A 24,717-nucleotide genomic window follows, 5' to 3' on the forward strand; every position below is an offset into this window, starting at 1 on the left:
GGACCCTGAGCAACTATCGTGTACCATGCAAAAATCATAATTTAACATCACAGCCCATAGTGTCTCAGCTGGGACGCGTGTGGAGCTGGGGGTATTTATTCACGCTCCCAGCCAGCGAGTGGGAGCAGGGCGGTTTTATTGCCAGCTCTGACACCAGCCTGCTGGGCGGCCTTGGGCAAGTCGCTCTGTCATCTTCCCATCCGTAAACAGGGTACACACCTCCTGCTTCTTGGGAGTAGTTGGGCTGCTACTGCTGTTCCATCAGTGGGTTTGGAGAGGGAGGGCTGGCAACCAGCTGCAGCCGATGGGCCACTGCTTGCACCAACCATGGTGTTTTGCCTGTGTCCCCAGCCCCACTCGTGTCCCCCCGTCCCCCATGAGCACCCCGTGGGTGTTGGCCACGTCTGAAAAAGGTGGAAAACCTCTCTTAAATAGACTTCTGCGCCTTAAAACACACCCACAGCCCAGGCCTGGTTCTCATCCAAGTGCTGTGCTCAGGGACTCTGGTGCTGGGGCCACGCATGGGTCTGGGAGAAGGGTGGGATGGAGGGGACAGCCATGTCCCCAGGGAGCCAGGGAACGTGAGAGGGCGGCGCGGCCGCTCCACCCGTCAGGGCGGGCTGGGGCAGGCCAGGTGAGGCGGTCCCAGCCCTGCCTTTCCCTCCTTCCCCAGCCTCCTTCCCGGCCGGCCAGCGCTGCGGGTGCCGGCAGCATGGCGGAGTCCCAGGTGCTCCTGCTGGACGACTCGCACGTCAACGAGAAGGTGACGGAGGCCCAGGCCCGCTTCTACTACAGCGAGGAGCGGCGCCGGGCGCTGGAGGTGCTGGTGACCCGGGGCGAGGTGGCCTACCGGGAGGCGCTGAGGAAGGAGCAGCTCCGCGACTTTCTCTCCAGCCAGGAGCTGCAAGCCCTGCGGGGCAGCTGGCGGGGATACGACAACCCCCGGGAGGGTGGCAAGGTGGCACGGGGGCCCGGGGGTGAGACCCTCTCGCTGGCCTACTGGCCCGAGTGCTCGGACACGGAGGTGCCCCCGCTGGACTTGGGCTGGACCGACAAGACCTTCTATCGGGGCATCAGCCGGGTGGCCCTCTTCACGCACCCCCGCAAGGAGGAGAGCGCACCCCACCTGAAGGAGGTGGTGCGGGAGATGATCCAGCAGGCACAGAAGGTAGGTCCTGGACACCCTCGGGGGGATACCCCTGCCTACCTTCATGCCGGGCCGGGGGCTCCCAGGCGGAGGGTTTGGCTGGGGAGTGTCTGGGGTGGGAGGGACGGGAGAGCCCCCGGTGCCGAACTTTCCTCTCCGGCCCCCTCCAAAGCACAATGGCCGTTCAGTGTATCGGGCAGGGCTTTCCCTGAGGTTTGCTGCCGGTCACATTATGTTTTGCCAAAGCTGCGGCCCAGGATGGGGTTAAACCCCAGCACTCCTCCTCCCAAACTGGGGTTTTCTACCCATGGCTGGCTTTGGCCTGTCCTGGTATGATTCCCTGGCCCAGGTCATGATGCTCTTACAGCCACCCCTCCTGTACGTGCAGGTGTCCCTAGTTAAACACAGGGCAGTGAGTTTGTTCATGGGGTGGTGTTTTTTGGGTTTATTTTATGTGGTCTCAACACCATCCAGCCTGGTTGGCAAGCAGCCAGAGTCCAGACAATATGCGCCTGCTCCTCCTATTTATCTTTGCCTGGAAAGGTCTGTTAGTGGTGACAGGGCACCTCTGGCAAGAAAACAAACCAGCTGTGATGCTACAAGAGCTTGTTTTGACTAGGTGGGGGCAATGACGAGGTTTTTCTAGGTGTGGATGAAGTTTCCAGGCAAGCCCACCCAGGAAAAGATTCCTTTCAGAGCTGACATCCCCCCAGGGGAAAGCAGTTAACAGTGCAAGAAACTTCATTCCTTTTCTTAGTTTTGCTGCTTTCTGTTTTTTTTCTGCTTTCTAATTCAGTAGTTACTTCCTCCTCTACCTGCTGACATGCTCCCCTCCTCTCCCCCCCCACCCCAGCACACACTATATACACAACTTTTGCAGACTTGTTAAAAACAAATCTGCTGGGAAATACAGAAAACTTTCCAGAGAGGCATTAATCCAGCAGGTGATCTCCTCAGCTCCCTGCTTGCTGAAATACGTGCACACCCCATAATCCTGTCCAGGTGTGATCGGTCATGTAGAAGAGGCAGAAGCTGTAAACTCCTTACGCTCTGATTTAGTGTGACTTCACGTCCTCTTTGCGCTGCTATGAACGCCTCTGCAGACTGTACAAGGACTGGGAAACTTTGCTTTTTTCGATAGCCGTGCCTGGCACCTAGAAGTAATTAATTCCTCTGTCGATTTTTTTTTTTTCGCTGACTGGACAAACTGTGCCCCTCCCAGCCCAAAGGCGGTTTCATGTTTAACAGCCATGTAAGTGTTTAATGGTCCTTTTCCTAGATAACTATGCCTGTTGTGTTCAGCTGAGCTGGCCCTGGCAAAAAAAATCTCCCAGTAGCAGCAGCTTTTCATTCAGCAGATGAGAGCAGGTTTTGGTTGTTTTGGGGTTTTTTGGGGACAGGAGGTCTAAACAGATACTAGTAATATGAGGCACAAGTCTGTGGGTGCGTTATCATCAGTGTTTTACAAACTTATGTTAATTAAGCCGCCTTGCCATAATGAGATTGGCAAGTTAATGCTTGCCAATCTGTAAATACCTGTGAAGAGCTAGACACACCTATGGGCCCTATAGATAAGTTGTTATCCATAGGATAAGTAGAGGAATTGGGAAAACCTCTTGCAGGGGTAGACACTCATGCTCTGACTTGCCGTATGTGGGAACGCTCCTAGGTAATCCTGACAGTTCACCAGCTGTGGCAGGGGTTTGAGAAGACAAACATAACAACAGGAGTCACCCCACTGCTCATTTTGCTGGTTTGGAAGTGCCATGTGCGAGGCAGCTCATCTGCTTTTCGTACAGGACTGCAGTTTTCATGAGTTTAGTCTGCAGTTTTGCAAAGAAGCCTGAACTGACTCATGGCCCCAAAGCCTGGAGGGAACCATCCTTCATATTGCAAGGCCAGTACTAACAACTAATGGTTTGTCCAGGACGTGGTGTGATTTCTGCAGTCATTGGACTCATTTGCAATGGAGGGGATGGGAAGAAAACAAATTCACGCTTCTATTGTCTACTCTTGATCAATTCCCTATGTGGATGTTCTTACTTCAAATGAATATTATCTGGCACTCTTGCTCCTAAATAACTACATCCATACCACAGTGTGCAGAGGGGAGAAGGAGGCCTGAATTAATGCATTAACTCTTCATGTCTTTAATTATAATCTGCCTGTATATTGTTCAGGAATAAAGTGGCACAAGTTCACTGTATTTTAATTTTCAGAGGTTCTGTTGATGTTTCCTGCATCTTGCTGCTTTGTGCTGGGAAGTGAGAACCAGGGCAGGGCCTGAAATCCAGTTCTGCCTGGCAGAAGTTATTGAGGGACTTACTATTAGTATAATGTAGCTCCAGCATAGTTCACCTGTATCACGAACCTACATGTTAATGTTGAGCATAAACACGTCAGCTCTTTTTTTCCTTTTCTAACAAAGAAAAGCTTGTGTAAGCACTGTTGACAGAAGGAGCCTGACGGAGCAGATGTGTCGGTTGTTGTTGGCCATGCAAGCAGACGCTCAGCAAACACAGTAGGGGACATTTACTGTGGCATCGCTTTCCCAAAAGCGATTTGTTCAAGGGCATTTTTCAAAGGAAAGAGGTCTCTGGCGAGAATTATTCCCCCTTCCACAGGGGGCTCCTGCAACTTCAGCTGCACCTCTTCCAAGCTTCCAGTGAAGAAAATCCTACTGTTTGGTCCAGTTTTCAGCTCCATTGACACCTGTGTGTGCTGTCCCTAGCACAGCTTGGCTTGTCACTGTGACCCCAGTGCCCAGGAAATTCAAATGTAGGCAACTCTATTCCCAGCACACTGTCAGCATGAGAGCTCTGACCTGGCAAGTTGATGTTTCCCAGCGGGACTAGGAAAACAGTAGTCTTCTTCATTCATAGCCTTTCAAATGCTGGGGAGAATAACTCTGTCAGGAAGAAAAGTGAATTGATATTCCTAATGGTGTAAAAGATACAGAAAGGGAGAGAAAGACAAAACATGTAAGATCAGCACTAAAGTTGCCCATAACTGTCTTGGTTTTGTTGTTACTCATCCTGTGAATGTTCAGGCTTGTCTGTCACGTCAGTGCAACCTTTTTTTTTAATGTAAAATCCATGCCTGGAAAGAGGGATTAATTTTATACCAGAAAAAATGCACATGTGAAGAGAGCAAACTATCATTTTGCCTCCAAGTGTGGAAACACACACACTCTCCAGTCCCTTCCTGACAAATATGAGGTGTTTATGTTTGAGCTCCCTAACACATGGAAGCCAGCCCTGGCAGCAGACTTCTCACAGGGAACCAAGGAAACAAGGAAAATAAAATTCTTTTTGTCTGCACTGTGCACCACGGCTGAGGATTCAGGCCCTGATTCCTCTGCATATTCAGTCTTCCATTATTCACCTTCTGATTAAGTGCTAGAGCTGTGTTTTTCACTCTTCTTTTAAAATCTATTTTCAGTGTTCTTCTTTGGTTAAGTGGATCCTTACAAAGGCAACAAAAGTTTCGCAATACAGAGGAAAAACTAGGTATTTGGTTTTGGCGTCCCTCAGGTTGCTGAAATAAGCCATCTGCCCCTAGAAGAAGGAGAATTCTCAAAAACATTTATGAAGTTCCTTCCAAAGTACAGCAGGAGCCACTCCAGAGAATTACAAGATTATTGGTAGTGCTTTGGCATGTACATCCCTGTACTTTTGTCTCCCCTAAATTCTCCTCCTCCATATTCTGGTATCAGTGCTCTCCTTTATTTTGCACCAGTGTGATGGGCCTCCCTTTCGGTTTCTAATATTTTATTCAGTTGTCTGTATGCTGTCTTCTTGTTTCCAGATTATTGCAGTGGTCATGGATGTATTTACAGACCGGGACATCTTCCGCGACATTGTCGATGCAGCATATAAGCGCTGGATCCCAGTCTATATAATCCTAGATGAGGAGGGTGTGAAGCTCTTCCTGGAAATGTGCAGATGCCTTGACCTCAATGACCTGCAGATCCGGGTAAGATATTCAGTACTGAACCCTTTTCTCCTGCAGGTCAGTAGCCTTTTTCAGTTGTCTGAAAATCCTGGAACTCACTTGGACAGGCAAACACATCTCATCCTCCCTAGAAGTCACATCACAGCACTTAGGGGTTGATGGAGCATAGAGGGATAAGAGAGTTGTTTGCTAATACAGAAGGAAAGAGTAAGGGAAGATTTGAAAATTTTGCCTTTCATCTAAGACAGAGGTCTATGTAGTTTCTTGGCTCTTGTGACCTAAGAATTTCTGTTTGGGAAGAAAATGGTCTGAAGAAATTCCTGTGGGTCTCCTATGCAAGGATTCACACCGGAGTCCAGAGTAGCTCTTTGAGTTGTTGCCTGCATGGATCCCAGTTATAGGACACATACGGTCTGTGAAATCAAGACTTTTCTATCCAGCAATGATTATCCAGGAGTGAATGAGCTTGTAGTACTCTTCTGCCTGAGAACATGAGGGACCGAGGAGCACAACTGCTCCCCTCTTCTATATCAGAGTACACCTTCAGGTAGTGCATGCAGCACAGCAGAGTATTCAGCCTAGCTTGGCTGGCAGAAGCAGCCTCAGTAGGATCTCATTCCATGACGTACAGACTGAAAACCTTTGTATGTTTATAGTTAGTATTGTGTTCCGTTCTTTTTTCATGGTTTTTAGTCACTGTCACTACTACAAACCTGTTCCGAATACTGAAAAAGTTGTTAGGTTGGAAACAACCTATGGGATGTGAGACTCACCCCTCTAGTGATCCAACTGTTCTTCTGAGAAGCGGGAAAAAGAAAGAACATGCCTTTTTGCCTGGAGGAAGGTCAGATCTTCCATAAACACACATTTAATAGTTTAAGAAAAACCTTAAACACAACCAAAACTCAAAAACCTCTGAAGGTTATAAAAGCTCATATTAACCATTTTAGGAGAACCATCTTAAATCTGGCCGAAAATAACTCGCATGTATCTGAACAGCGCTCCTGTGAACTACCACTCTGCTCTGAGTTTCTGGACTTCATCAAAAAAAGACATCCAGCTGAGCAGCTTTCTCATCTTTCTCCAAAACAGAGACAGAAGTTTCTTTCCTTTGGTGTCTTTGAAAGCAAGACACAGACATCATTATAACAGACTTGTTTCAAGCTTCAGGGATATTCTGTGGCCTAGGCTCAAGTCTCTTTGGTACAAAACTGTGAAATCACGGCAGTAGTTCCATTTGTGATGGTACCTGTTTCCCAGTACTTTTCTCCCTGTGTCAGCATGTGCAGGAATTATGCCTTCAGTACTGCATATTTTAGCTCCTCGATAGAGTGAATGAAGAGCTGTCCTGGTATTCTAGAAAAAGTTGCAATGCTGTTGGAGAGAGAGGCAGAGTTTGAACTGATGCCATCAAAAGCAGGAGAAAACCCTGTGTCTGTTCTGTGCTTCCCTTCTCTCACAGCAGCCCTTACTTTGTTTTTCATCAGATTCCTTCAGCTAAAAAAAGTCCAAATACAAGCTGAGCTGTAGGAGGTCCACTGAGAAGAACCTTTTAACATCCTTCTTTGACCTGCACTCTTCTGCAGAGCTCCAGCCCACAGAGTGCTGTCCTTCAACTTTTCCCCTTCTTTTCCTAGCTATCTCATACCATATCTTAAATTCACTCTAAGGTTGTTGTATTCCTTTTCCAGTATGGCTAAAGCTTTAATTAATCTTGTTAAGGTCAATGCAGTTTATTATTGTCTATGGTACTATGGAAGATCTGGGAAGAGTCTCCCTGTAAGGTGAAACAGGTCATTTGCCTCTCAAGGAAGATGGATGGCCTCTTAGCGTCCTGCCTAAGGCTGCCTTGCATGTATCTCTGCAGCTGCTTGGGTCAGTATGGCAGAAATTGTCACGTAGTAGTTCCCCTCACACCAGGCTTCAGATACCCAAGGAATCTCAAGCAAGGTTAAGGCTTCCCCTTGAGGACTCCCTCCACCCCCACCTCATTGATTCAATGTGTTGAGGGTTGTTTTGAACTTTTAGTGTTGAAGACCCAGTTTTGAAGCAAGAAAGCAAGCTGGGCCTCTGGTCTTGTTCAGGCAGAATCATTTTGTCTGGCATTGCTTGATCACAGAGGATGCTGGAATTGCTGAGGAAGAAAGAGAAACTAGTGCAGTTAACTCTATCATTCACACATTTCTTATTTATGACGTCTTTTTCCTGACATCTGCTTTGATGTCTGAGTTACTTCTACAGATTTTCTGCAACAGGGAAAACATTCTTTCCTTACACTGTCTTTTTGTGTAACCATTTTGCTTTCTTCTAAAAGATTTTCACCAGTGGGCCACGGTTTTTCAGCAAAGGAATTGCGTACTCTTCCTTCCTGCTCTTCTTCCCACCTTTCCTTCAGAATGCTTGTGCAAGATTTACAGGATGGCTTTTTCTCAGAAAGTTGCAGCAATGTGGGATGTCACTTTAAGGTTTAGAGGTAAGTTCTTATCCCAGGGAAAGAGAGAGAGATGACACACCACCATGGGCTGTCCTTGCTGCAGGGTCAGGATTCTGTCTTCTGTCATCACCAGATGCTCAGATTGTTCTGTGATTCCTGTGCTTTTGTTTGCATTGCCCTGTTCCTCCAACGCAGAGTGAATACTTCAGTAGTCCTCATACAGGGAGATTTACTGTTAACACCGGATTTTGCCCTTTGTCTACATACAGTGCTGGGTGTTTTCATGAAATTCCTGGCTATTGTATCATTTTGAGATGACAAGGTATCATCATCTGCTGACAGTCTCACAGGAGGGAAACTGCTGGAGGAAGACAGTATGTCACTCTGCAAAGACAAAAATTTCTTGACTGACCCCAAGCGTGAAAGGAGGAAACCTCAATTTTTGTCTGAAGGCCAGAGATCACTAGAAATGCATTTAAATTCAACCATCAGCACATTCATCCTGGGATGTTAGTAAGAGCATGTCTTCTGTGTTTGAGTCATATGGCTTCCTGAGCCTACAGGACATGGTTTGCCAGACTTCTGTTATGTCTCACACAGGAGTGTTCTTTGGAGGTCACAATGAATCAAAGTTCTCGTAGATACAAAATTCATAGCCAAACAAAAAGTCCTGGTTTTGTTGACCTGAGGGTATGTGATCTCAGCAGTTTTTAGATGAGTTTTCTTTCTCCCCATGCTTCTGCTAACCAAGACTCCAGTAACAGACGCTCCTGCTCAAAGACAGCGAGTTCACCTAGAGCTTCAAGCAAGCCCAGGGAACAAGTTACCTGAGGGAAGTTCACCTTCGTGTTGATCTTTACATTCATGTGCCCAACATGTAAAGAGTTCCTCCCCTACCTAACTCCAGGAATTCTTTAAACTTTCTGCCTAAGAAAATTTTGGAATTTCATTTCAGTATTTTGCTTGTTTCCTCATTGATTCCTAACCCAAGTGAGGGAGAAGCTGAATGTAACATGATGCAGGGCTGTTGGTTTTTTCTGTTATAGAATTCTTCCAGGGTGCTTTTGAAAACGGGGGCTTACGAGGCTCTCTTTTTGCAAAGACACAAATAGATAATACCCAGTAATGACCTCAGCAAGCCAGGTCCATTCTACTTGAATACCTGCAAGTTTTACTATTTTGTCAACAAGCATGCCTTTTCCAAAACTGTTCAGGGCAAACACACAGGATAAGTCCACAGTATTTCCACTTGGTGGCTGCTTCCAGATCGTTACTGCTTTTGTGTCCCTGTTCAACATGAGCATCTACCATCCAACTCTCTGATCTGGAGATCTGATCACCAGAAATTAGAATCTTGCAGGCCATGAATACGAAAAATTCCTTTACTCCTGTTACTGTGGTCCTGTCCACATGAATCCCATATTTCTCTTCCTCTTTCTCCCTCTGTGGTACCTCCATCTAGGATTTTACAGTGGGAAATAACAGGCATCTGGGGCCTCCCTCTCAGCCATGTGCTCAGGTGGAACAGTAGTATAAGAAAACAAGGGGCAGTAGCTATCATAACAGATTCTATTGTCTGAAGGGCTCTGATTTTTCCAGGGACAGCAGAAAGGGGATCTCCACATTTTGAAAAACACGGTCAATATAAGGGACTGTTGAGTCTCTCATCTATCAGCTACTGCGTTTGTGTGGTGCCTCTCCTTAATCTGTTTTACATCTGTTAGTTTATAGAGGTCATTCATGGCATCCATCCCAACTTGAAATAAAGATCTCTGCTTGCTTTGCAACATGTGTATCAGCAGGTATTCTAAGAGGGAAGGTACACTCAGGTTCCCCAGTAGAAGTACTTACAACACTTCCCTTTAGGGTCTGTCTTGTGTATCCTCCCTATTCAACCCCAGCTTGTGAGCACTATTGCCCAGGTCTGTCAAGTGACAACTAAGCGTCAGTCACAAGACAACCTATCACTGACTTTCTAAACTGGGTCTAATTTAACTTTCAGTGGATTCAGGGTGAGGTTTACAATAAAGGAAGAAAGTCTTGATTTCATCTGTGTTTGTATTAGGATGCTGTGTCAGGCTTGATTGTTACCAGTCTGTGTTAAGTTGCTGCCAGGGAGACATTAGTCACTGCTTGTGGTGAGGAGTGGTGCAAGCCTGCGTAAAGGAAACGTGGAAATTTAATGTAGACTGCAGCTTCCACAGGCCAGGATATGACAAACCTTGAGCGGGCTTCTGCAAGAATACGACTCTGGAGGGGTCACTTCTATCTGATGAACTAACTGGTCCCCTACCCAAAATATTTCTAACTACTGTAACAAAAATGCCTCCCCAAAATGGTTGCAATCTCACCTCATTTGTATTGGTTTTTCCTCTTTTGTTGTTGTGTAGTCTTCAGTACATGAACCCAGGCTTGTTCCTCCTCTGTACAGCTTGATATATCAGTCTACAAATGCTCCAAGATCCTTCAAGGCAGAAAACATTATACAAATAACCTGTTAAGTGACTCGACGTTTATATGACTTTGTGCTAATTTTCTGCATTTCAAGATGTATTTATGCACTCCTGTGCCTACTTTGTTCAAGGAGGTTTACGTGTTCAGCTGTTTGGTTCTATCCTCTCTGTCCCATTCCAAGCGTTACATCTAGCTCAGTTACTGCAGAAATTCAAATGTGCTTTCTTTCCACCAAAATAAGGCGATATGACATACAAACACAATAAAATCCACACTTGTTACATGCTAAGAAACTTTCTGCCCACACAGGCTGATAATTCTTGATTCACAAGGGTACACGACATGTCAGAGCTGTTGACTGATTTGAAAAACTGAGGTCCTTCTTGACACTTGCAGTCAATATTCCATGATTGGGCAAATCCCACGTCCAACTTTACTCAGCAAGGAAAAAATATTATTTCAGGTGAGCAGCCAGCCAACCACAAATGTCATTCTAAATACTGGAAAGGGCACCCTTTCTCCTGTGCTCTACGCAACCTGCATTCAGCATCCCACACATATGACTCACTCCTAGGCCTTGGGCGAGTCACTTCATCTTTTTCTCTCTCAGGCTCTTCATCTTTAAAACAGAGTAATAATACTTTCAGCAGTGTTGGGAGCATTAATTAGCTAGTGCCCACACAGGACTCCAGACAGATCAAGCAACAGATGAATGCAAAACAATAGTATCATCAGTTACTGTTAGTCAGAATTTGTACTGACACTGCTGTATTTCAGTGCGGAAAATAAGAGCAGATTCAAAAGGTAAGAGCTATACTCGGAAAAAATGTTTTTTGAAATAAATCCGCATTCTTATAGTAACTCGTTCCTGCATGCTGATTTCTATAGCCTATCAATATTTAAGCTGTCAGTGCAGTTGATAATAATAGGACTTAGGTCTCTGTGGGATCCGAGGCTGTGCTGGCTTTAGCCAAATCCTCATGATTCTCCTGCTCTGCAGATGGGGGAAGAACGAGGCAAAGGTGAGTTGACTTTCCCAGAACATCACAGGGAATAGTGTCAGAACTGTGATTACACTTACAGGAACAGATGGTAGAATGAAGAAAATGGTCTAAATTTGTGTGTCAGAGCAACAAGATAATTTACTCTGAACTTATACTGACAATCAATGTTCTGAGGTTGGGGAGGGGCAGTTGTTTCTGTTAGACAGTTTGGCAATTCAACCTCATGCAGCCAGGACCCATGAGCAGAATAACACTCAGTTCAGTGTGCAAATATATTCATAGAGTAAGTGCAGGGACACATCTGTTCTTGAAAATCATGTAACCTTAAATCTGTGTTTTCTCTGGGCTTGGTAGTGCCTTGTTCGATTGCTTGTAGGTTTGCTGTCCAAAGGGTGTGAGATGAGAGGTTTGGGGAGAGGTATTCTCTTTTTCAAACTACTTCCATTCATTTAATGAAAAGTTTTTTCTTCCTCTTCTTCAGAAATTATTATTTGCTGATTTATTCAAGATATCAGTAGAGACACTTGTCCTACTCCTCTTGTTAAAAAAAAATTCTGTTTTTTCACTCTTCGTTGAACAGTGAGGAATCTGGATGGACACTATAAACATTTCGGGTTCCTCACAAAATTATAAAGTTCAGGGTTCCACTTTTGTTATAACAGACGGGAAACATCTATCTTTTGAGCAATAGAATTGTTTCCTCCTCTCTTCTATAATAATTAAATTGTCTGGTCTTCTATTTTGCCCAGCTTTGTCAAGCCACAAGTTGTTGGGAATCAGAACACAAGCACAAAAAGAACCTAGTATAGACCTGTCTCGTACATTACCCTCCAAGTAACTGTGTCCTTTGCACTGCAGAGGTGTTGCAAAGTTCCTTTGTGATCCTACTAATGTAATCTGGAGAAGAGCTTATGAGGGCCGTGGAATAGGGATCAGGATTCAGAGAGTGCAGTCGTGACTCAGAGCTTCCTCTGATCCATTCCCCTGAACTGGGCTGGGCTACAGCACAGGACTGGAGATGGAGGATTGTTTGATTTTGAAAGGATCATCTTGCCAGTGGGCTACGATGAATAGCGGAAGACAACAGGCAGGGCTACAAAGATGCTGACCCATTGAGCAGCACAATAAACTGATGAAGGAGAGTGACTTGTACAGACAAGGGATGACAAAAAACACGGCACTGTACTTTCCTTTCTGCAGCCCTTCTGACTTCTGGCGGCTGATACAAAATGAGCTGTAGTCCCAGAAGTAGTGAGATAATGTGAGTGACATGTTAAGACTTGGAGCTGGCAATTATCTAATTCTCTGCCCTATTTATTGTGGCATTTTGTCTTTTCACCTCCCTGTTAGAATATCCGCATACGTTCTGTGACAGGAGTTGGGTTCTACATGCCAGCAGGGAAGATCAGAGGCACATTGGCATCCCGATTCCTGATGGTGGATGGTGAAAAGGTGGCCACTGGATCATACAGGTGGGTCACTCTTGCTTAAGGCAAAGCTACATTCTTTGTGTAAAGAATGGCTTGTGGTTTTGCTGGAGAGTCTTTTTCCAATGTCCTTCCCTTTCTTAATCCCAGCCTCTGTAATCTGTGTGGCATCTGTAGAAATTGGGATGGGATGACAGAGAAGGTACCATAGAGCACAAACTGCTTTTGTGAGAACCAAACACATGCATGCTAGTGGACCATTTCAGTGGGCTAAAGACAGTTCTGCACTGCATCAGGTGGTGGTCTGCACGGACTGCCCACCAGCCACTGTGCTCAGTAAGGTTTTCAGTCTGGAGACTCTGTTGATGCAGAGTTGCTTTTTTAAATGAGCAAACTGTCCTTCAGCATTTTAGGGCCTTTTCTTCCAGACCTGGTCTGCATCCTTAACGAGGAACAATAATAAAGAGTGTCATGTATCTGTCCTGACCCATCTTGGCAAGGACATAGGGGCAAATGGCACAATGCTACATATTGCCATGTAGTGTCTTAGATGTTATTAGGTGGGCTGGGTCAAATACGCACCCAAAAATCTAATGTCAGTTCTGTTTCCTACTCTTAGCTTCACATGGAGTTCATCTCACATCGACAGAAATATCCTGCTTGTCTTGACGGGACAGCACGTGGAGATGTTTGATGTTGAGTTTCGTGAGCTCTACGCCATCTCAGAAGAAGTTAATTTCTACAAGGAACTGGGTATTGCTAACCCACTTGTTCTCGGAATTGGGAAGCCAGGCCTTCATTCCTCCACTGTGGCTCGGAAGTTCATTAACCCCAAATATGGTTTAGTGGCAGGGGCAACCCGTGGTGATATGATGCTTTGGGCTTCACGACATAGGCAGGATAATCAGGGGAACATGGAAAAGGAGGAAACAAGTGAGTCAAAGAAACGGTTAAATCAGTTTCTGAATGACTTAATCACATTGGAGCAAGAGTTCCCAGAAATTGATCCACCTCTGGAGAATGTGAACAAGCTGAATCGGAGCCCTCAGAAACTGGTCTCCCGGCTCCACATGGACCTGAAAAATAGATCCAAATCCAGAGAGTCTATTCGAGATGTGAAGAAAGAAGATGTACAAGCCAATTCAAAGCAAGGAAAACGGTTTGCTACTGGGCTTTTCAGTCGCAAGGCCAAACGGTCTCCAGGCTCAAGCATTGAGGCCAATTCTTTCGCCAGTGAAGGACATTCAGGAGAAGACCTTGGGAACATGAAACTGGAATATGAGCGGCTCAGCATTGGCCATGCCAGTGGTCGGAGCACTGGAGGCATCTCAGGTAAAACGTCTTCTACCAGCATATTCTGCTTCTGTGTCCTTTGTTCCAGGTTTGGTTGATGGGTGAGAACATATTTAATACAGGCACCTGTGAGTAGATCCTATTATTTCCTCTATATTAAAGTGAGTGGGATCAAAGAAGACTAGAAGTTGTAACAAATGATACAGGCAATTTAAGTTGAAGGCAATTTAATGGCAGTCTTATTGTAAAGTTCGTACTTCTCATGTAAATGTTTTCTCATACTTCTCAAAAGCGGGTATGGGACAAAGGGAGAAAGATGAATGTGTCCTTGTGGGAGACAGATTGTGTGTACAGCTCATGAAGGGAACTGCCCTAATAAATAGCAGCAGTATGTTCAGTATTGTAGTGGTTAGCAGGGTGCAAACAGATTTCCAGTGTACTCCCTCCTTTCCTCATTTGGGTTTAGTCAGGCACATTTACTGTGACAAGTTTCTGGTGGAGAAGAGAAGAAAACCTGTTTATGTTGAGGTGAGGGGGCAAGGAGTGGAGGAAAGGGTGAAAGTCTTTTTAATTTGCTCCTTTATCACCTTCTGACATGAGGGGGAAGGTCGTGAAAATAGAATGGAGAAGTACTAGATCTCAACATTTCTTTCCTTGTTAACATGGCTGATATTTTCACTAAGTCTTTCCAAGGCTTCATCTGGTTTAAGACACAAATGATAAAGATTTATCCCAATTTATGAGTTCGTAGCTAACTTCCTGATGTTTTAGATGTTTTGTCAGATTGAAGTAAATCTATGCACTATTCAGCCTGGTTGTCTTCCACTCTCAGTGAGCTGTGCTCAGCGCCAATACATCCTGCACCAGCAGGAAAATAAAGTACTTCCAGGGAAAAAAAAATTCTCCTTGGCTTGTCTGGCCAGAGACTATTCTGTGCTGTGATGAATGCAAAATGCAGGCACAGAGTCTGAATTCCCTTGAGACTGCCATGATGTGAAATGGAAAGATAGTGTCCTAAAATCAAAAAGAAAAGTGAGATATTAGGAAGGTCAATAATAGCAATTGATCAGGTTCTTATAAATATTTCTGGCTGAATGAAGGACAGACTCAAAAATGCCAAATGAATATGAAAGGAATGGTAAGAAGACTATAGTAGACCCATTTTAGGATGCCTGTTCAGCATTCGAGGAGGCAGAATTAAACCCCGGTCTAAAGAGCTCCTCTCTCGAAATCACTTTATGTCTTGAGCGCAGTTTGTGCTGCTGGGCCTCATTCCTTGGCAAAAGGAAAAACAAAATCTGTGAAGGCCTATAGGGAGACGTATGGGCATTCCCTCTTGGAGGAATGGACTTGAGGGCTTGCACTACCCTCTAGTGACAGACGTAGCGAATTGTGTAATCTCTGATTCGTCAGCACTTTACCATATCAGAGATTCTGTTTCTCACTGTCAGCTGTTTTCAAGCAGACACTTCGCCATTCCCGCGGTGCCATGATGAAATTAGGCCCAGATTAAGGCACACAAGCGGTTGATGTCTCTAGTGGAACAGTGGGGCACTGCGCCCCTCTGGGAAATCACCCTGGCAGCAGGGATGTCCCTGCTCCTTTCAAGGACCTGTGTGAGACAGTCTGATGCTTAGTCTGGAACATTTCCACCGAGACCATTTCCACACTATCACACTATTATGTTCAGGTTTTATTGAGTGTCCCTGCTACTTCCTGAGGGCTGCCACCTCTTTTGATAAAGGGAAAGGAAGAATTGAGTACAGATGCAGCGAAGGCACAGAGGTCCAGTACACCAGCCTCCACACTGTGCTTTTCCTGACCTGATAAGTCTTTCCAAGGAGTCCATGCAAGTTTTTTTTTTTGTTTTATGCAAATTGAGAATGCCTGTTCATGGTGTCAATGGAAGACTCCACAGCTTTTGAGGTATGGTGTAAGTACCCTTAGGTCACCGTTGTTGTAAAAGACTGGAGAAAGATCACTGCTTGTGTGTTGCTTTTGAATTGCATCACTGTTGTTGAGAGAAAGCTTCTCTAGTCTAGTGGTCCCAAAGTGGCATGTGAACAGAGGTGATAGAGGGCACATTAGAAAGATGGAAATTTATGAGAAAGAGGAAAAAAAATGAGTTACCACAGAGGATCCTGCAGCTACTTGATCAGTAGCATGTGCTTCATTAGAATTTAATAAAAAATTCTTTATCAAGGGCAGGGAATAGAGTTCCATCTTCAAGATAAAAATAGGAGGCACTTTGTTCTTGGGTAACTGAAGGACTGACTTAGTTTTAAAAGTTTAAGTTATCTTTGAGCAGGTCTTGTAAAAACTGATACTGTGATACTCTGGATGACAGAAGGGAGGTAAGGAGTGGAAATGAAGGAAGGAGAAGGTGCTTGGTATGCAGTCACATTAAGACGCAATTATTCAGAGCTTCACAGTTTGAAATAGCTGCCCTTACCTTTTGTAAAGATTAAACAGCACACTTAAGCCCTGTGGGCCTGCCTGTGCACACATCCTCCAAAGTCACTATTAATTCGGTAGAACCATGGAGATACATCCCACCTTACAAATGCATAGAGAGACCAGATCTGCACCGCGAGTAGCTCACAGAGTAATTGGAAGACATTATTCAAGCAGGCTAAAGGTCAGGTTCAGTCTTGTAAGAGCAAATGGTGATGAAGGGAAACCAAACTGGGAAGGGAAGCAATGAAAGTGTGTTCCACAACAGTTTGAAAATCTGACTGGGTATTTACATGCTAGGAAATGATGCCTACAAATCAGAACTGGGAGTGTGGAAAATAATAGGGCTACAAACAGTAATGTCCCAAGCGAAATGTCCAAATTAACATCCCGAGGTGTTGTCCTAGCACAGTGCACGGAGACTGTGCTTTGTCACACAAAGCTTTCTTAAACCACGTAATCAAATTGGCACAACTCTTGAATTTCACTGTTGCCCACTTAGAAACACAACTGCAGCAGCTCTGAACCTGACCGGAGTCTTGTTAGTTTTAAGCTGCTGCTGGGCAGACTGTGATCAGCAAAGACACTGATGTCTGTGTGCAGTTTCTGGGTAATTGCAAGGGTTTGAAAGCTGCATGGCTTTGGAAGGCACTGGGTTTTTGTTTTGTTTTCTCCCTTGAAAGAAGCAAAGTGGCCTCGTTCAGGAGGGTCTGCTGTCCTGAGCTTCTCTGTACATCAGCTTTCACTCCTCATGAGTGTTGGCTGCAGAGCACAAATATTTAATAGCAGGATTTCATGTTTCACTTTTGGGTGCTTCTTGCCACAAAATATGAGATTTACACTGAACACTGCAATACTGCAGAAATAGCTGCGTAGTTACCACCTGTGTTTTTCAGCCCAAGTGGGATTGTGGACAGGTGGTAACCGGAATTTTCAGCATCTTTTTTGAAGAGAAAGAGGAGAACATTGTTGGGTACATACAAGGAAGGCGTTTGCTCTCACTGTAGCAGGATCTGTAGAAAAAGGTCAGAAGACATGAGGAGAAAGTGAGAAGAATAAAGGAGTTGGAAGTTGAAATTACGCAGAGGAGAGCAGGCACTTTTGAAAGTAAACATGAAGGTCTTGAATGTGATACAGACAGGCAATAGGGGTGGTGAAGAGATAGCAGTAATGATAAACTTAGTAGTAATGTACAGAATGGGTCAAAGGGGGGACATGAGGAAGAATGAAATACCATGGGGAGATGTGGGGAGGAGGCAGCAACATCTAGAGCAGCCACAAAAGTGAGGGCAGGTTGCAGTGTAACCTCCCACATGGATATGGAGAAAGTGCAGTGTGGAAGAAGGTGGAGAAGGAGGGAGGGAGCCCTTCTCTGCCCCATCACCTACAGATGAGGAAAACATTGACCAAATACTCACAAGCAAGAGAGTGGCATGAGAAATTTTTCAGCTGAATCCCAGTTCAGAGGCAGTGCTTGGGTTGAAAGCCCCCTCATCTCAGCAAGGCTGAGACTTCTCAGTAGCATGTCACCATGATCTGTGGCAGTTTCCCCTCCCTGTTCTCACTCTATACTGGCCACTGGCCGCAACTGCTTGGGAGATGCAGAAATATAGGAGTGAGGTCTGCCCTTCTTCAGGGTGACTGCAAGCCACATGCCAGTCCCTCGCAGTACGTACTGCCCTGGGCTACAGGTCATATAAGTCTTGCTGAGCTCTGAGTACAGCCAAGTTACCTTTCTTGCAAAAGCCTCTGCAAACACACTGTAGTACAGTGCTTGAAAAAAAATGTGCTGGGGCATCTAGACCAACAGCTGGCTCTAACGAGGGATATCAGACAGCAGCACAAGCATTGAAAAGTACAGACACTGGGAGCAGAAGGAATCCACAGAGTGAGCAATGAAAAAAAAATAAGATGATAAAAAATTGGGGCAGCATACTATGCTACTTAAGTGAGACACCCCGAGGCCTTGGGATTTCTCTTGCAAAGGAGATGGTGGAAATACTGCCACTCGTGATGTTTAAAATTGGACGTTGAAAAATATCTCCTGAGAATGTGTGTGGGGATCAAATGGATGAGACGACCTGACTTTTTAAAACCTTTTTTTCATCCCTCACTCTTTGGAAAACCTCCCACCCTGGTCATAGCCAGACTGCTTTTCAGTGCCAGCTGGGACATAAGAATACCGCTGAAGCTGGCCTCAGTACAGCCCAAAGCCTGGAAATACCACTCCAGTGGTTTTCTCCACAGTATTCTCTGAATTTTCTCGTTTTAGTGTCTCTTCATTTCACAGTAGCAGGAAATCAAATCACAAGAGAGTGCAGAGTAATGTAGGTCTAACACAGGTGGATAGTAAATAAGGAGAGAGGATTGAAGCGTGAGTCCAAACTTTATCCAAGTCTTATTTACTTAACATTAACATTACTTTTAACTTCTTTTCATTCCAGGTAACCTGAGTCCAAACTCCACTACGAGCGATAAAAACAAACAACCTACCTGTGTGTTATCTTGATTGGGAAGGATTGTCTGGAGAACTGAAGACTGAACAAACTGGAACAGTAACCTCTTGATTGATTTTAAACCTACAGCCATGTCCTCACACAGTGGTCTGTCAAACCACTGCACAGTCCTGGATGCACCTGGCACCCCCAGTTAAAGCACATTTACTGGGTGAAGCGTAGACTTTGGATGGCCAGTCCCTTAAATGAGGGTTGGTGATGAATGTATTAGCCCATATGTCTGTGTGCACACATATTTTATATATAAAAACAACTGTGATGACTGGTCTCGGAGCTTGCTCTGTGTCCAGATAAATGCAGGAGATTTTCTGACTTATTACACTTGTGCTGCTAATTCAGTCTGTCGAGCTACAGACTCAGAGTCACTATGTTGCATTGTTTACTCTGCTGCATTGCAGAAATGTATTGGTCTGACTGGCTGGAAGGCAAAATCAAATCAAAGTGGCAAATTCTGGCTGAAATAAGGATGGTTACAAACAGCATAGCAATCCTTTGTCTGCAAGGAGCCTTCCTGTAGATTCCTGTGGTCTCTTATTCACACAGAAATGAGTGGTCTGGGAGGAGGGTTTACCTAGCAGAGGCCAACGGATTAGTATCTTAACTGTTTCATGTCTTAAATATAGCCGTTGAACAAAGAGATTTAGCCAGAATGCAGTAAAGAGAAAAGATGGAATATAGGGGGATGTTTAACCTGCAGTTGAGACTGGGTCAGGAGAAATGCTTTATAAGGGGAACTGGGCAGGATTTGGGAGCAATAATGCAGACTTCAGTGGCTGTCACAAAATCCTGTTTGTTGCTAATTCAGCAATAGTTCACCACTCATGGAAACTGAATGATTAAGGAGCACATCTTTGAGGGCTGAAAGAGGAAGCAGAGGAGCCATACAAGCTTTTCAAATGTTCCTTTTTTTTTTTTTTTTTAAGTTAACCTTTCTAAGCTGTAAATCAGGCCAAAATCGAGAGCTTTGATCCATAAGAAGCACTGCACGCAATCAGACCAAAGGCCATCTAATCTGCTATCCTGTCTCTGAGGACAGCCAGTAACAGGTGATCACAGAAGCATAAAATACAAAGCTTGTACACAGAGGTCTTTCTCTGACACCGTTCCAGCAGTCTATGGACTTTCTGAACTGGCAGTTCCTTCTGGATCTGGCCTTAATGAATGCACTTAGTCCCTTTTTAAAATTCCTTTTCTGCTTTTGGCCTCTACAGTGTTCTGTGGCAATGAACCCCGAGTTCATTGTGTGGTATGAAAAAGAACTGTTGTCAGGCTGTTTTAAGGGTTTGCTTGATTTCATCGAGTGACCCCAATTCTTCCACTGTCGGAGGTAGTGATGACCACTCCTAGTCCTTGTCTCCTTGCCACTTGTGATTTTACAGACCTATATCATACATGTCCTCAGTCATCACTTTTTCCAAGTTGCAGGTTCGTGGTATACATAGCTATTCATTATGTGGGACCTGTTTGACACCTCTGTCCTTTTGTTCACTGGCCTTTTTCCAGTTCTACCCACTAAAAGAGTGGAGAAGCAGGTTGTTTTTGTTTCTTCAGTGTGTGGATTGATGTTTCACTCTGCTTTCTTGCCATCTAAATTACATACTCTGTTCTCATAAATAAGCCCTCCCGTGATACCTAAGAAAAAGAAATCCTAATTGTAAGCAGACACCTGAACACTAGCATACCTACTTGCCAAAAAAACTATTCAGACATCAGAAAAGCACAGGTTTGGTTTTCTTTCTTTTTGTTTAGAGAAACCATTTGAATTTTTCATTGCACAAGGAATTCACAGCAAAGGCAACTGCTGTATTTCCAACATAGAACTAAGACGTTGCAAAGACTCTCCCAGGTGCTGGGTTACAGTAGTGGTTGTTACACTGAAACAGCTGTCTGTAGTTGATGATAAAATGCAATTGATGGATTGATTAATTGATTAACTGCCATTCCTGGAAGTGTATGTAACTTGAATGGCAAGCAGGTCTGTTCTACTCTGCATTTACGCTGTAGAATGTCTTGAGACGCTAAAATACCTGAGGTGTTGTGCTCTCTGTTAAACATACTCATCCTCGCTTGGTGCATTAAATGCTTGCTACTCTATATAGGTATTCTATATAGTCTTCTGGGAACAAGCTGTAGTTTTACAGCTGGGTCTGTCAGCTCCTGTTATTAGCAGTGTTTTATAAAATTGCTCCTGATAATGGGAGAAAAGAGGTCTTGGAAATGACACCGTCGCTTGGATGTAGAAGTAACTTAGTACATGAATTACCATGTTAGCTTCAGGTGTATGGTTCATGTGCCAAAAGTTACACACTGTATGTTTGTAGGATTGTCTAAAATGCCTTGATTTTGCCATACTTCTGTTATTCTCCAGACGTTTGGGAGATTTTTCTTCCTCTCCTTGTATTTATTTTTCTTTGTTAGCAGAGATCAGAGAGAAATTCATCAGGCCAACATTGTTCCACTTTTCGTTCTGATAAGAACATTGTCATCTCATGCTTCCTTGTTCTCCCAGACTTTTAAAATATTTATTTATTTTTTTAATTGTGCAATAGGTTAATTACTGATTAGTACCATGTTGATACATATGGTCAGGGTCTCCAGGAAGTCCTCTATCTCTTTGTTTTTATGACTTTGTTGCTTCATCTTGGGTGGAGTGACTTCACAAATAGTCTAAAAGGCTGATTTCACTTGCCCTTTCTTTCCTTCTGTGCTTACTTACTAATGTGCTTTACTTTCTCTTTCCTATGATGGATGTAAGAGCTCTTTTCTTTAACCTTGTCAACTAACAGGATCTCCTTTCCAGTGAGACTCTCTCATCTGTTTGTCTTTTGTCTTGTTGCCACCGCAGTTCCTGAAAGGTAATATTCACTTGTTTTTAAATTCCTTCCCCTGTCACTGAAGTTGAGTGTCATGCCTTGACTCCAGGGGATAGCAGAGTTCCTTAGGCTTATCACGCACTGTATAATTACGTAATAAGAGAGAGTAAACTTGCTTTCTCGCATGATATGAATCTGCTCCTTAAACTCGGCTTTGGGGATGCGTGCAGCCTTGCTGATCCAGAGTGGATGTTTCAGACTCTGATGGAACTTGCTCTTCCCTGAAGATAAGATCAGCTGAACTTGGACTATTTGGCTGCTCTTTTGTCAACAGATCTGAGTCTGGGTGAGGTGACCGCATTTATTTTGACTCATTTTGCTAATTGTGGTTCTTGATGACTGCTACAAACCTGAGGCTGCGACCTGTAAAATGAATCTCTATCACTCTCCAGATAAAATGCCGTTGGTGCTGCTGGGGGACAGAGGGGCAAGGAGCAGTGGTTATGAATTCCGTTGGAAGTCTGCTAGTGGAGGCTGAAGGTGCACCAGTACCTACAGCAGTCTTCAGATAAGCCATCACTTGGTCCTTCCCCAAGAGGCCACCTCTTGCAACCAAGTCACTAACTGCCCAAGGTGGTGGGAAGGATGTGAGACATTGTGCTTCTGTTGCTATTTTAAATAATGGATTAGCTCTCTTTGACATCTGTGTCCTGACGCTGGACAATCCCAAGAGGACGCCTGTTTTCCAGATCTTGTTTACTCTTTTGCTTGTCAGCCCAGGTTTGTTGATCTGTGTGATGTACCATGGGGCCTGCACTTGTGGTCCTGATTTTGGACAGAGAGTAACGAAGCTGGGGCTTGCAGCTCTTTCTTTCTGGCGTGAAATGGTGAGTGGTTTTGAATGAGCCTCTTGGCTGAATGCGTGCCTTCCGGGTTTCTTTTGGTACGCATTTGTGTATTTAATGTATATGTGTCTAGCGAATTATGCTGGAGACCTTTTCTAAGTCAAACAAATAAACTCTTTACTATGTTACACTGAGATAGTTTGTTCATTGGTGTCGCTTTTAATTTCTCAGCTACAGTTCCTGGTTGGGGGGGATTTTTCTGTTTGTATGTCAAGAATCTGTACTGTCTGGATTAGAGCAGGTTTCTGTGTAACACATGGATATCTTTGGCCAGTGTTCGGCAGTGCTTGTTAAAAGATGTGTGGGCAGCTAAATTCCCCACAAGTACAGTGTCCTGTGGCTTTGAGTACCCTGAGAGAGACTAATTCATTCCTGCTTTCTCATTGCTGGAGTAGGCTGTAGCAGATGTCCACTTCAGTTTTTTCTTTATTTTTACTACCACTCTGCAGCTGAGCTGTATCTTGCTGCAGCTATAAATGCATCTGACAAAGTGCCACCTCTGTTTCTCTTTCCATCTTTCTCGTATAATTTGTACCCATCAGCAATGACATTTCATTTATGAAACTGAGTCCCTCTGCTACATTTCGGTTTTACCTGGTACAATGTAATCCTTGACATTTAAGTAACTCCCAAGCTCTTGTTTCCCATGCTCCCTTTGTTTGTGTATACAAAAGCCTGTTTTAAAATTCTTGACCATGTTTCAGAATAAATCCAGCCTCTATTTTACTTTTGGGCATTAAGGTACATGAAAAAGTATTTGCCGTAAACAAACCCTTCGTCTTTATTTCAGTGTTTAAAGTCCACATAGCAATTGCATTTTTATTGTTTAAGAGGAGTCTGTCTAATCCAAGCTTGTTTCACAGGGTATGTCAGGGCTCTGCGGATCCCGAGCTTCTTTCTTTATAGTATTGGCACCACTACCACTTCGTGCCTTTTCTTTTTCTGCACTTGTTTCTCCAAGAAAGTAAGGTAAACTTGTCCTTCCTCCAGCTTCACTGCTACTTTAATATTAAACTGTTCTCTTGGTTTTGACACTTTTTTTTTTTTTCCTGTGCTCTTTCAAAATCAGGAAACGGTTCAGTAATGAATGATCTCTTTGTGTTCCTAGACCTTATGTCCTCTGTCCTTAGCCTGCTGAAGAAATGGAAATTTGGGAATCCTCATTAATAAGCGAGGCTTGGGAAAAGCACAGTCAGTGACTGTAGGAACCATCTTGGAAGAGAAACCTGTGGATGTAGATGAAATGGTAAGGCCTTTATGTGTGTAGCAAGGCTGGCAGATGTTTACCTAACTCTTTGCACAACACCTATTTCTGATCTTTCTTGCAAGTCCGGGCACGTGTATGTGGGGAATTAGGGTACAGAAAACCGCAGCATCATCAACAGCACGTGGCTACTCCATTCTCTCTGCCAGTATGGGTAAATTTGCTGTGCTTTTCAGTAAGATAGGAAGTAAGGGATAGTAGCTGAGAAGTGTCTGTACCAGAGTTTAGGGCAGACTAGCTGGTGTATCCTAAATTCATAACATAACATGTTGATGTCTCAAGTTTCAGAGATGTTTCTAATCCTGCTTCTCTCTCCTGTTCCAGCCTGTCTGCAGTATCAATTTCTGCCTTTTCATCTGACTCGTTAGGTGGTGTTTTCTTTTTCTAAAACATTAGATATGTCACTTGTAGAAGAACTGTAGTCATCAAACAGCCCTGCCTGTCTCATGTAGAAAGTAGCAACTTCTAGATGACAGGGAGTGCTGAATGCCATGATTTTATCGACACTGGATATGTGAAATTGCACATAACCAGGAAAACACAACCAAAAGAATTCGTGCAGAAAGCACAGGAGCAAAGGATGACACTCGAATAATGTGGATTGTAGCTATTACAGAGGGCCTGAAAGCTAGAACATAAAAATGAGAGCTGATTTTAATGCATATACATACAGTAGCATAGGCAAGGATAGGGAGGTCGGGTTTAAGGATACTTTATGTTTGTGAGTATTTACTGTATTCAGGGGGTCCTTTGCCTTTTTAATTTATTTAAAGCAAAAAAGCTTCTGAGTAGCGAATTTCCAATGTGCAAGAAATAGAAGTATGTTGCACCAGTGGGTTGTGGACTGATCAGCATTTTGCACGGGCTCGGGGGTGGATTTGGCACATGGCTGCTGTGGGCTGAATGAACGCCCATGTTTCTTCAGCTATTTGATTTACTAGACTAGAGTGGCTGTTACAGAAAGGATATTGCTTTCTGCAATCAGACCTGATTGCAGGATGGGGCACTAATATCAAGGTTGTCCAGCCTTTGTCCTATGGCAGGCAGTGTGC

General features: G+C 44.2%; 1 protein-coding gene across 1 annotated transcript; it reads left to right on the forward strand.

The window, feature by feature from the left end:
• Positions 1–697: 697 nt before the first annotated feature.
• On the forward strand, positions 698–18,841 carry FAM83F (family with sequence similarity 83 member F). Its single transcript, XM_065658397.1, has 5 exons — positions 698–1,168; positions 4,955–5,122; positions 12,344–12,465; positions 13,040–13,752; positions 18,612–18,841. The coding sequence occupies exons 1-5, from the start codon at positions 713–715 to the stop codon at positions 18,674–18,676; spliced, it is 1,524 nt and encodes a 507-aa protein (XP_065514469.1). The 5' UTR covers positions 698–712; the 3' UTR covers positions 18,677–18,841.
• The last annotated feature ends 5,876 nt before the right edge of the window (positions 18,842–24,717 follow it).

The sequence above is a fragment of the Caloenas nicobarica genome, chromosome 1 (genome assembly GCF_036013445.1).
Source record: "Caloenas nicobarica isolate bCalNic1 chromosome 1, bCalNic1.hap1, whole genome shotgun sequence".
In the NCBI taxonomy this organism is placed as follows: domain Eukaryota; kingdom Metazoa; phylum Chordata; class Aves; order Columbiformes; family Columbidae; genus Caloenas; species Caloenas nicobarica.

Excerpts from the sequence above, each read along its gene's own strand:
- FAM83F (XM_065658397.1), top strand. The coding sequence starts at position 713 with ATGGCGGAGTCCCAGGTGCTCCTGCTGGACGACTCGCACGTCAACGAG. Across the intron at positions 1,169-4,954 it reads TGATCCAGCAGGCACAGAAG|ATTATTGCAGTGGTCATGGA; the intron begins GTAGGTCCTGGA and ends TCTTGTTTCCAG. Across the intron at positions 5,123-12,343 it reads TCAATGACCTGCAGATCCGG|AATATCCGCATACGTTCTGT; the intron begins GTAAGATATTCA and ends CCTCCCTGTTAG.